Source organism: Toxorhynchites rutilus, chromosome 2, assembly GCF_029784135.1.
Source record: "Toxorhynchites rutilus septentrionalis strain SRP chromosome 2, ASM2978413v1, whole genome shotgun sequence".
NCBI classification, from domain to species: Eukaryota; Metazoa; Arthropoda; class Insecta; order Diptera; family Culicidae; genus Toxorhynchites; species Toxorhynchites rutilus.
The window spans coordinates 201419626-201431735 of record NC_073745.1 but is presented as its reverse complement, the minus strand read 5'-3'; the positions used below and the strand labels follow the sequence as shown (position 1 = coordinate 201431735).

The window sequence follows — 12110 nt, the reverse complement described above, 5'->3', positions numbered from 1 at the left end:
GTATATTACGCTGATGCAGTTTGTGTGTCGTATAAGCGTATAATTTAAATCGATTCAGTACTGTAGTAAATCGTGTTGCATGCTGAAGAAAATCATGAAACAGTAAATATTAGATCCTAATAAAGAACATATTACATCATATTGAAAAGTTAATGATGCACTCAACAGTTTTAACCGCTGTTGAATTATATTTCAGATAGCCGCGCGAGATAGCTGGCGGATGAAAATCCAGACGACCGGAGTTCGAACCCACATCGGAACAGTTTTCACCAAACATCAATCTGTGGCATTTCAAACATTCATATTCCACTCCCAACACAAGTCAATCACACAATTATTATTTCTACGAACATAAAAACTCATATATAAAAATGGCGATTCGTGAGGTTGTATTAAACATTTCACGAAAATATTTTGCGCCATTTGTTTTTTTCTATGTCTGTAATAAATCGTATATAAGTATGCAAAAGTCGTATTTGGTGCTTTGACAATTCATGAATATATTCATATTAGATCGCAATTCAATTCCAACATACCCAGCAAACATTAAATCGTATAACTTTGCACATGATAAGTCACATATAATTTCGTATCAAATCAAAATCGCATAAAATATCAATCAAAATATCGATCATATATATCTAAAATCGCATAAAATGCAAAAACACGATTTTCCATGTCATCGATGGATTGAGTGGTAACGTTGTCGTATCAAATCGCATATCAGTCCAAAAAGCATCGCATATCGTTATATACGGCTTTATATGCGTACAAAATATGGCATATACGTATATCGCCTCCACTTTTGTGTGTATATGCTAGTTATCTGCATCATATATCATACAAATGTGTCTTGGTTGTATGTATATCGCTTCCAATTATAGCTATTCATACGACTTAATGTTTGCTGGGTAATCGCTATTATAGCCGATCAAAGTTGCATATTCATCCAAACAAATTCGGTAAGCATTTGCCATGTATGTATATGGCCTCCACTTTTGCATGCATATGCCAATTAGGCGCATTATATGCCAACCAAATTTTAGGGCATATGATGTTATATATACGCTTGTTATGCGATTTAATGTTTGCGGGGTAGCTCGAGTTTTACGACGTTTCCTACTATACATTGCGATGGCAGATGAAAATTTAATATTTGGTGAGTAATCGGTATACTATTACTATTACTTGGTGGGACGTGTTTGCAAACGATCATTTTCTTCACAGTGTTTCGCAAAATTATTCATTTTCGGGCGAGGGGTAAGGGAGGGAGATTAAAGAAATGAGCGCCATTGTGGCAGCCATTTGTGGCTAGCTTCCACCTTCACCTTAAAGTGTGAAAAACCATCCTATCCCCCAATTTTGAGATTCCTGTCACTGATCGTTCGAAATAATATTTGCTGTGTAACAATCGCTCGCAACTGAAATGACGTATGTTTTGTGGTAATGTTGTAAAATCAAAATTCATTTCGCCTACTCGGTTCCTACATTCCATCCAAGTTTCTAATGATTTCAGTAGTCTCGGCGGAATTTTTAGTTATTGAATAGCCACCAAAATGTCCTGGAACGTGTAGTGGACACCATTCACCATGGCGTTTCTGTGTCCCGTACGGATAAGACGGGGAAAGAAGAAAAAACGTAAGTAGGAATTCGGTGCCATCAAAAAAAAAAACAGTCGGAACCTAACAAGAAGCGAACAAGAAGAAAAAGAAACTTGTCAGGGGCAACCTCAGCAAGGAATTCCATTCACTACTCTAGCAGGTCACTGACATAATTACCTGTTGATATGGAATGTTCTGTTTTTCCAGCGAAAAGGTTTCAGTTTCAGTTTTAAAAAGTTTGATTTAATTTTTTTCGATGCGCTTAGCAGTTGTTCGCAAACGTAATGTGGTTAGATATGTTCTAATTATTTCATCTTACAATTTATCATATTGAAGGTAATAAAATAACAATTTTTGTTATTTTATCGTAAATGTATGTTTTTTTTTACTGAATTGAAATATAGTTCACTGAGTCGAACAAAAGTTTATCTTACGGGAATTGCTTTTTTTTCGTTTTAGCCATCGGAAGCGATATCGATAAGGATCTGTCTAGCAGCTTGGGATTGAATCATGGAATGGGTCGCATCACCGGATCGGCCAGTATCGAAACACTGGTCCGTGTGGGAATCGAAAAGGAGCATGGTCTCAGTCCGGACAGCAAAATGGTAGTTCTGCATGATTTCACGCCTTGTGTTGACGATGAACTGGAAGTGAAGAGGGGTCAAATCGTGAATATTCTGTACCGCGAGAATGACTGGGTATACATCATAGGTCAGGACACTCGCCAGGAAGGATTTATTCCTCATTCGTACTGTGCACCCTTCAATACTCAGCTAGCAGATCTGGCTATTAAGAAAAAGCTGCCACGAGTTGTTTCTGTGGGTCTGACAAATAATGACCTGACGGAAGGCATCCCGGATATTAACATCGATGTGCTGGATGACAATTCACCCGGATTGGTTGGATTAACTAATTCTTTGAAACACTCGCAGGCGAGTCTTAGTTCCGAGCCAGACTTCTTGCCATTTTCCAAAGACCCAAGCGGTCGCTACATTGTGCTTTACACCTTCATTGCACGTGATGAAAACGATGTCTCTGTGGAACGAGGAGAATTCGTTACAGTGCTGAATCGCGAGGATCCAGAATGGTTTTGGATAGTGAGGAGTGATGGTCAGGAAGGTTTCATACCGTCTGGATTCGTTTATCCAGCAGAGAACATTCTGCAGGGCCAAACAAAACCAAATCTTAGCGGCGGGAATGTGGTCAACAATAATGTCAATCCAGGCACCAATGGTTCCCACACAAATTTGACTCACATGAACAATGGCGTTACCAGTCTCGGGGGTAACGTTGGGTCTAATTTAAACCCCACACAGCAGCAGCAGCAGCAGCAGCAGCAACAACAGCAAGCACAACAACCAGGAATTGGTTCCGATGATTTGCGATATCACGGAACGGAACTCGTTATGCTTTATGACTATAAGGTCAGGATACATCAGGACAAATATCCGTGTGTCAATCTAATCTTTCATGTATCTTTTTGTAGGCACAAGCACCAGACGATTTGTCCGTACGACGTGGGGATTGGATATATGCCGATTTGAACAACCAAACCGTAGACGGATGGCTTTGGGCGTATGCACCGAAAACCCGTAAATATGGCTTCATTCCCAAAGCATACGCTAGACCCCCGGCCATGACCAGTTTGTAAGTTTAAGTAAATTTGTTTTGAACGCGTAATCTTCTTTTTATCTAGTGTTAGTTCATGAAAATGCAAATCGTTTTCCTCGTAATTTTTATCGCTCAATAGTGAAACTGCTGGAAAAGTGAAAAGTTCTTCCATTTTGATAAAAAAAATCTTTAGACTGTAAACTGAAGGTTGTAAAATGTAACAGTACTTAAACAAAATATTATAGAAGTTAAATACTCCACTAGTTCGTAAGTAATTTTATTATTTTATGTCTACAAATCAAATAAAGGAAACAATGTTTACAGAAAATCATGTTCTATTCTTGTTCTTCGGCATTCGTTGCCTCTAGCGATTTTCTTCGTTCTTTCAGTTCCTCGTATTGTTTTTTCGCGGCTTGAATTTGTTCCGCGCTGACTGTAATCGGCACTTTACACTCGATTTGTTCCTTTCTGATGAACTCCAAGTTTTCTATTTTCTTAACCAGAAAATCGAGCTGCTGTGACTCTAGAAATTGTCGGTATTCCTGTAAACGAGTATCCTTGATTTCATCGCAGTGGATATTGGTTAACTTTCGAAGTGAGTCTTTCCGCGTAATCCAATGGAAATGTCTGCGAAAAAACGAATATTATTATTAGAGCCAACGCCGATGAATTCATTTCAAGAATTATCATACGTCGGGTAGGGTTTATACACAAGGTCGAGTTTTTCCAATATATACTCGAATCGTCGATAATCCCACCGTCTCAGGTATCTAAGGAAGCGTTTTCTCTTGTCGATGAGCTCTTTCAGATGCACTTTAGCTGCCGATTGGCGGGGAAATCTCTCCATCACATCTTGTAGACTTCTAATCTGTGCGGTCATCAAACCCACTAGAAAAAAAATCGAATCGAGTTATTCCTTTTCAGAATCATAGGAAACATTCTTTTACACTTTGCTTCCATTGAACCGTAATCAAGTTCATGTCTCTGAACCCGTTTAACCATTTCCTCTTTGAAGATTTCCAGCAATTCCCTCCGGCGATTATGCCCAACAGTGAATAAATTCTTCACCGTATCATCCGCTCTGTACGATTTGTAAAGAAAGTCAACATAATAACACTATATAACGCAGCATACTTCTCTAGCTCTTTCGAGTTTTGAAAATCTTTCAGAAGCTCCGTTTCAGGAATGGCTCGCATTGACTGCAGATCTCCGCTTTTCTCCGGCTTGTAGCAGGGAATTTTCTCTGGGCGAACCCATTTTATTTTTAGGTCGGACTTGAACGCGTAATTACGGGAAAACAATAGCACATTGCTAGAGAATGATTTTAAACAGTTTAAACTGTTCATTTTTCATGAAAATGTGGCCGTGAGAAACACTATCAAAAACACTGAAATTGCACAACACGGTAATAACACAACCTAAGACCAATGTGTTCAAATATTTACGTTATAAGGTAGAACTGCTCTGGCATTTCTATAATGAGATGTGAGCCGGTATTGTTTAGGGTTACGCATCCAAAGTTAATTTTTGTTAGTTACATTTGATATTTTTATATATTAGCGCGCAAATTATATTTTATTTTGTGTTCGAGAGTAATATGCAATAACAAAAAATGCTGCCTGCAATTGCCAAAATAAACAATTTGTTACGGATACGAAACGAATTTGAAGCAGTCTTTTTAGGATCAGCTCAAACTGAAATATATTCATTTTATAAATACAAATTTCATACAATAAAGGTGCAATATTACTCACAAAGTAGTTTCTTCTTCAACCTCGTGCTCACAACTTTCTGCCGTCTTTTGGCCTCTATCCTTCGCCTTTCGAACTATACTTTTCCTCCTTTGCTTCTATCCTGTACTTTTCCGATGCTTTTCTGTCCTTGGTGGAAAGAAGGATTAAGCTTTATTTCCTTCGATTTTCCACCTCTGTTTTCCACCAATCTATATAACAACAAATTCACTCATAACATTTTTCCCTTTTTTTTCTTTTCAGGTATTTCAGGCTTCTGGATGTTTACTTACGGACAAAGGATCTATGTCAACCGCGTGATTCAAATATTGATCATATACACGATTATTTTAATAAATACTTCGACTATAAATTTTCGATTTTTATGCAAAATACACTTTTGATTGCTGCAGCTATTCACAAATTATTTTCTTCAATAAACAAACCCTTTTCAGTCAACCACTGACGGTTTGTTGTTATTCCCGCTACTGAAAATCACTTATCTTTTTCTTCAGTTCAGCCGTGTTGACAATTCCCCAGCCCGTAACTCCACCACCGGTCCACCGGTTTGCCGGATTTACCGTCCTTAGCATTCCAACACCGCCAAGTTCGCTGTGGCTCTTCTATACACGCCACCAGCCGTCCGTACGTTCGCCTGTCGGATTCTTCCATCTTTCCCTGCAAACACTTCCTCTACTTTTCCTCGTGTCCAATTCTTTCGGTTCTTCCCATCCGTGATGAACACCAAATCACCAACTTTCAGATCCTTTTGATCTTCAAACCACCTCGAGCGTTGATTTATCGTGGGCAGGTATTCCTTCGACCACCGCTCCCACATGTTATCTGCTAAGTGTAGGGACCGCTTGTACGCATCCCTAAGTGCTTCCGCTTCGTTCACCCGACCAGCTAGCCGGACGTCTGCGCTTCGAACCGTTCCACGCAAGAAATGATTGGGCATTAGGGCTTCCGGCTCCGCCGACTCCTGCGGCATGTAGGTCAACGGCCGCATGTTGATGATATCCTCCACTTCGCTCAACGTTGTCAGCAGGATCTCATCGGAAAGTTTCCTCCCATCACACAGAGCCGCCATCGTCTCCTTGACGGATCGAACCATACGTTCCCAGATGCCGCCCATGTGCGGCGCTCCGGGCGGATTGAAATGCCACTTTGTAGTGGCACTGGTTACTCCTTCAGCACACTCAATCTCCAACTGCTTCAGCTCTTCCAACAGCACCTTACTCGCTCCTTTGAAATTGGTTCCGTTACCGGAAACGAACTCGTCTGGACAACCGAACTTGTTCATGAATCGCCTGATTGCCATCAAGCAGGATTGCGACGACAGCGAGTGTACCACCTCCAAATGCACAGCTCGTATAGTCAAGCACGTGAATAATGCTATCCACCGTTTCTCAATTCTCCTGTGACCAACCGTAACCTCGACCGGTCCCAGGTAGTCTACTCCTACGGCATTGAACGGACGTAGTTGTGGAGAAATTCGTTGAACTGGTAGCGGAGCCATCAACGGAACTTGTGGACGACTGCGCGACACCATACACCTCATACATCCTCGCACCACCTGGCCAATCGCGGCGCGGAAATTTGGAATGTGAAACTTCTGCCGCATTTCGTTAAAAACTGTCTCACGGTTTCCGTGGGCATACTTCTCGTGGTAATGTTGGATCAGTTTTTGAATGATGTCGTGATTTCGGCTAAGAATGATAGGGTACTTCTTGTCGAACGGAAGTTTCTCCGACGCTTCCATCCTACCACCTAGCCTAACGACGCCATTTTCATCCAACATTGGTGTCAGCTTATACAGAATGCTATTTTTCTCAATCCTGATCGGAACCTGGTCAGCTCTTCTGTTTCTGTTTTTCACCAGCACCGTCGTTTCATCAGGAAAACTCTCGCTCTGTGCCAGCTTCCACAGCACAATTTCTGCTCTCGCCAGCTCTTCTTGTAACAGCGGTCGATGCATTGCTGACATTTTCGCCCTGATCACTTTCTCCTGCTTCGACGTGGCCTTGAACGTTAACAACGGCCGGCCGTCCACCTTCCTCCTACAATTGTCCACGAAACGCAATACTGTTGCCGTGCTTCGAAGCATCGTCGTCCACCGCGAGAACCTTTTGCTGTTGATAACACCTTCCATTGGTGCCACGTCTGGTCAACTCCAATATCTCTCCTATCCGAAATGCAACGAATTGCTTGAAATTGTGTTGATCGGAGCGGATCCAACTGCGCACAGTTTGCGAGTCGGTCCACAGAACTTTCCTCTGGAATTTCACGGTGTGATTATTGATGACCGTGTGCAGCATTCGGGCACCCAGCACGGCCGCCATTAATTTCAAACGTGGAACTGACTGCCGCTTTAGTGGTGCTACCTTGGAACGCGACATTATTAAAGAACAGCGCACGGTGCCCTCAACGACCGCACGCAGATAGCCGACGCAGCCGTATGCGTATTCACTGGCGTCGACAAATATGTGTAACTCCAGCGACTCTACTGCTGACGACAGCGAATCACCGAAATAGCAGCGAGGAATTTGTATGTTTTCTACGTCCGGAAGCAACTCGATCCACCTCTTCCACTTCGTCCAACATCGTTCATCAACTTTCTCGTCCCAAGCACAACCAGTGCGCCACAGATCCTGCACCAGAATTTTTCCGTGGACTGTGAAGGGCGCTAGCAGGCCTAGCGGATCGAAGAATCCCATGACACAACTCAGGACTATTCTTTTGGTTGGCCTTTCAGTTCCACTCAGATAGTCACGCAGGTGATCTCGATGTTCCGTCGAGAATGAGAACGTATCCTGGTCTGGGCTCCAGATTATACCCAGAACTCGCTCGTTGCCGGTTTCCTTGTCCCGGCCGAAGTGGATCGCTTGAGCAGCTTTCTCCTCTCCCATTAACCGAAGAACTTCAGGCGAATTCGAGACCCAGTTTCTGAGCTCGAACCCTCCCTGTGAGTGGACGAACCGCACTTCTTTCGCTCGACGAATCGCTTCTTCAACGGTCTCAGCACTGTCGAAATAGTCGTCAACGTAATGCTGATTGATAATTGCCGCCGCAGCTTCTGGATATTTGTCGGCATGTTCCGTTGCGTTCAGGTTTTTCACATATTGGGCCGAGCACGGGGAGCAAGTCGACCCGAACGTAGCCACGTCCATAACGTAGACACTCGGAGGATCTGTTTTATTCGCCCGGAAGAGAAAACGTTGTGCTTGTTTGTCAGCCTCGATGATCCGCAGCTGGTGATACATTTCGCGGATGTCTGCACCGAAAGCGATTTTACGCTCTCTGAACCCGATGATAACGGACACTAGAGGAGTGAGCATGTCCGGCCCTTTTAACAGCTGCGAATTCAGAGACACTCCTTCAACCTTCGCAGCTGCATCCCACACCAGACGGATTTTTCCGGGCTTGCGGGGATTTAGGGCCACATTAAGTGGCAGGTACCAAGCCTTGCAGGGATCGGTTCCGGAAAGCTCCCCCGGAGTAGCTAGATGAGCGTATCCCTTTTGCTGGTACTCCACTATCTGCTTGTGGACGTTTTCGGAGATAGCCGGGTTTCTTTCCAGCTTCTGCTCCAGCTGCTTCAATCTTTTGACGGCATTTGGGTAGCTGTCTGGAAAGCTGAATTCGTCGTTCTTCCACAACAGACCGGTTTCAAAGCGGTTCCCAAGTCGTTTCGTTGTGCACTGCAGGATACCCAAGGCCCTTCCGTCCTCTTTTGTCTCCTTCTTGACAGCCACAACCGACTCCTCCAGAGCGTAGTGGGTCTTCAGCAAATCATGGAGAACTTCGTTGCTGACGATGTCATGAAAACCCATAAGCTCCCTTGGATTCGACGCGATTTCATTTTTCGGCCCATAGACAGTCCACCCAAGTTTGCAGCGTACTGCCACTGGCTCACCAGGATTCCCCATCCGTACCTCGAGCGGAGCGAACGCATCTAGATTGTTGAGCCCTATCAGTATCCCTGGTCTGGTATCTTTATACGACATGAGCGGAATATTGCGCAAGTGTGAGAATTCACTTGAAATTTTGGAAGAATCTAACGATTGTTTAGGGAGAAGCAGACTTTCGACCGAGCGGACAGCGGACAGCAACACTTTTTCCCCACTGCCGATGGCTGACGCCCACACACTAGCTCGCCTGGAACCTTTCTCTTCGCGAGTTATATCAGCCGTCCACGTAATAGTCAGCCGTTCTGGAACACCCACGATACCTAAACGATCCACTAACTCCTTCTCAATCAGCGTAACCGACGCACCTTCGTCCAGAAACGCTAGCGTCGTCAACGTTTTCCCTCCACAATGGAGCCGTACCGGAATCATCCGGAAGAGGATTGCGCTCGCTGATCGAATGTGTGCACTCGTACCGATGAAACCTCCTTGCGGGTGGAGTAGAGGATTATGTCTCTCCTGGCAGTTTTCGACATTACAACGAATCTTGAACTTGCAGGAAGCATTCCCGTGGTCGTTCAAGCAAATGAGGCATAGCTTCCACTTTGTCACGAGATCCATTCGGTCACCGTAGGCCATTCGACGAAAGTCCTCACAGTACCGCAAACGATGATCGGTGCGCTGACATGCTCTGCACGGTTTAGGCTTCGCCTTTTCACTAGTACTCCTTGCAGCACCACCAGTGGTACTGTGGTTGAGTAGGACACCTTTCTCCTTCGATCTGCTCTTGCTCACCTCGTTGCTTCCACGGTGGACTCCCGCTGGCTCGTATTTTAGGTCCAGCTTGACACTTGCCTCGCAAGCTTCATCGACAATTCTGGACACGAAGTCGGTAAACGTTCGCAATGTTACTTCCTTCTTCTTCCTCTTGTATCGGACCCACTCGCGTTTGTCTCCAGCCGGGAGCTTGTCAACCAACTCCTAAATCAGTAACGGGTTGATCAGATGTTGTTGCAAGTCTGCCGCTTCCAAATGATCGCAGAGTTGTTCTACGGCATTTCCGAAAGGAATAAACGACGCAAGTCTGTCGGACTTCGGAGGATCCAATTTCCTAACGCGTTCCAGCTGGCTTTGAAGCAGAAGCTCAGGTCTGCCATACAACTGGCGGAGTTTTTGGATCATCTTTAGGACGGATTTCGGAAGAAGTAGTTGTCCTCGCACGCATTCGAGAGCTGGTCCTCTCAAACTCTCTTGAAGTCTCACAAGGTTTTCCACGTCAGTGAAACCACACGCTTCGTTCGATGCTTGGAACGTTCCGTAAAAGAGCGACCAGTCCTCCGGTCTCCCAGTAAACACCGGTAACCTTTTCGTCACACCACTCCGCGCCGATAGCTGCGCTTTAGACGGGCCTGTGCGATGCTGCCCCAGCCCGCGAGGGACAGTTTTGCTACCCTCCTGACGACCTGCTTTCCCATCGTCGGCTTCTTCTTCATTGTCACTTTCACTCTCGTCGCTTTCATCTTCATCGCTGCTTTCTTCATATTCCTCCGGAATCGGTTTCTTTTTCGGACTTGCTTTATCCAACTTCAATTTTTCACCGGACAGAATTCTGGCTTTTCTATCCGGATCAGAAACACCCTCCTTCGGATCTTCAGCTGGAACTTTCGGGTCTCGCTTCGGCATTAGGGCAAACTTTTCCTCCATACCGGCCATTTCCTCCTGGTAGGACTCCCGCATTGCCTTCATCTCTTTCAGGTGTCGAGTTTTTTCCTCCCGGGCTCGTTCCAACAACAGCTTCTCCTGAGCCATCTCTTTGTCACGTGGAGGCGATCTGGCGTAGTGGTAACATCCATGCCTCTCACGCTCAAGGTCACGAGTTCAATTCTCACTCCCGACATTCTTCCAAAAATGGAAGTAGAAGTGACGAACCAGCCAAATGAGTTGAAAGTCACTATAATACAGATAAAAAAAAAAAATCTCTTTGTCACGTATCTCCTTCTCCATCTGCAGCTTCCTCTCTTGCAGCGCCAGTTTGAACTCCATTTCCTTCTCCTTAATGATCCGCTCAAATTCCAACTCTTGCATCTTCCGCTTGAATTCCTCTTCCATTGCTTTGAGTTTCTCCTCCTGGGTAGGAACCGCGTCTGACTTTGTAGTGGAACGAGTAGAGCTTTTCTTCGGAGGCTTCTTGGTCTGGTATTTTATCGCCATCTCTTGACAAGCCGCATCCGAGCAGAACCATTTCTTCTCTTTCTTCACGACTGCCGTCACTCCTACGCATCGGTAGTGGAACCATCTACTACAGGAATCGCAACCGACCATCCCTTCATTCTCCGATGACGTCTTGTTGCAGGCTGCACACGGAGTAAGTGTAAAATCCATCTCAGGATCGGAGTGATTTGAGGTTAGATCCGACTGACTCATTACTTTTTTGAGTTTGTTACGGATACGAAACGAATTTGAAGCAGTCTTTTTAGGATCAGCTCAAACTGAAATATATTCATTTTATAAATACAAATTTCATACAATAAAGGTGCAATATTACTCACAAAGTAGTTTCTTCTTCAACCTCGTGCTCACAACTTTCTGCCGTCTTTTGGCCTCTATCCTTCGCCTTTCGAACTATACTTTTCCTCCTTTGCTTCTATCCTGTAATTTTCCGATGCTTTTCTGTCCTTCTTTCCACCAATCTATATAACAACAAATTCACTCATAACATTTTTCCCTTTTTTTTTTTTCTTTTTAGGTATTTCAGGCTTCTGGATGTTTACTTACGAAGGATCTATGTCAACCGCGTGATTCAAATATTGATCATATACACGATTATTTTAATAAATACTTCGACTATAAATTTTCGATTTTTATGCAAAATACACTTTTGATTGCTGCAGCTATTCACAAATTATTTTCTTCAATAAACAAACCATTTTCAGTCAACCACTGACGGTTTGTTGTTATTCCCGCTACTGAAAATCACTTATCTTTTTCTTCAGTTCAGCCGTGTTGACAAACAATTAATAGGATAAATATAAGAGGAAAGGCTTTGTAATATATTTTATCTCATCCTTCATACTTCCAATTAGTGTTTGTATAGAAAAAGTAATGTATAATTTAAAAATCGTATAAAACGTTTACGGGACCGTTTCCCGTTCTGACCGGGGAATTTTTTATCAAAGAAATTTCATTCGACTTACATTGTGGTCACGCAGATTTCTAGATCCTTCCACTCAGAATACTCGACTAAGTACTGTTAAAAATAA

The 12110-nt window shown here is 43.8% G+C and overlaps 4 protein-coding genes across 6 annotated transcripts in view; 1 reads left to right on the top strand and 3 right to left on the bottom strand.

The window, feature by feature from the left end:
* The window catches only part of LOC129764163 (SH3 domain-containing protein Dlish), an 89488-nt gene extending 85948 nt beyond the window's left edge, over positions 1 to 3540 (top strand). Inside the window, exons 1-3 of one of the 3 annotated variants that reach the window (XM_055762993.1) lie at positions 1394 to 1638; positions 2061 to 3025; positions 3088 to 3540. In XM_055762993.1, the coding sequence (XP_055618968.1) occupies positions 1590 to 1638; positions 2061 to 3025; positions 3088 to 3252 (1179 nt within the window). In that variant the 5' untranslated portion in view covers positions 1394 to 1589 and the 3' untranslated portion in view covers positions 3253 to 3540. Of the gene's footprint in view, positions 1 to 1393; positions 1639 to 1781; positions 1938 to 2060; positions 3026 to 3087 lie in introns of those variants that run through there. The other 2 variants (XM_055762995.1, XM_055762994.1) reach the window with 2 other exon arrangements.
* On the bottom strand, positions 3474 to 4649 carry LOC129764164 (28S ribosomal protein S15, mitochondrial). The gene is made up of 4 exons (XM_055762997.1): positions 4347 to 4649; positions 4160 to 4293; positions 3905 to 4100; positions 3474 to 3839 (listed from the first exon to the last, which is right to left on the bottom strand). Exons 1-4 carry the CDS (start codon positions 4556 to 4558, stop codon positions 3548 to 3550), a joined length of 834 nt encoding a protein of 277 aa, XP_055618972.1. The 5' UTR covers positions 4559 to 4649; the 3' UTR covers positions 3474 to 3547.
* Positions 4650 to 5528: 879 nt separating this feature from the next.
* Positions 5529 to 6929, bottom strand: LOC129766605 (uncharacterized). The gene has a single exon (XM_055767184.1). The coding sequence runs from the start codon at positions 6927 to 6929 to the stop codon at positions 5529 to 5531; it is 1401 nt and encodes a 466-aa protein (XP_055623159.1).
* Positions 6930 to 7002: 73 nt separating this feature from the next.
* On the bottom strand, positions 7003 to 11444 carry LOC129766604 (uncharacterized). The gene is made up of 4 exons (XM_055767183.1): positions 11400 to 11444; positions 10839 to 11339; positions 9904 to 10661; positions 7003 to 9831 (listed from the first exon to the last, which is right to left on the bottom strand). Exons 2-4 carry the CDS (start codon positions 11272 to 11274, stop codon positions 7003 to 7005), a joined length of 4023 nt encoding a protein of 1340 aa, XP_055623158.1. The 5' UTR covers positions 11275 to 11339; positions 11400 to 11444.
* Positions 11445 to 12110: the final 666 nt, after the last annotated feature.

Coding starts and splice junctions, on each gene's coding strand:
- LOC129764164 (XM_055762997.1), bottom strand. CDS start 4,558: ATGAACAGTTTAAACTGTTTAAAATCATTCTCTAGCAATGTGCTATTG. Junction 4,101..4,159: donor CGGTTCAATGGAAGCAAAGT/GTAAAAGAATGT, acceptor TTTTTTTTCTAG/TGGGTTTGATGACCGCACAG. Junction 3,840..3,904: donor GTGTATAAACCCTACCCGAC/GTATGATAATTC, acceptor GTTTTTTCGCAG/ACATTTCCATTGGATTACGC.
- LOC129766605 (XM_055767184.1), bottom strand. CDS start 6,929: ATGTCAGCAATGCATCGACCGCTGTTACAAGAAGAGCTGGCGAGAGCA.
- LOC129766604 (XM_055767183.1), bottom strand. CDS start 11,274: ATGAGTCAGTCGGATCTAACCTCAAATCACTCCGATCCTGAGATGGAT. Junction 10,662..10,838: donor GCAGATGGAGAAGGAGATAC/GTGACAAAGAGA, acceptor CACGTGACAAAG/AGATGGCTCAGGAGAAGCTG. Junction 9,832..9,903: donor TTATTCCTTTCGGAAATGCC/GTAGAACAACTC, acceptor TTACTGATTTAG/GAGTTGGTTGACAAGCTCCC.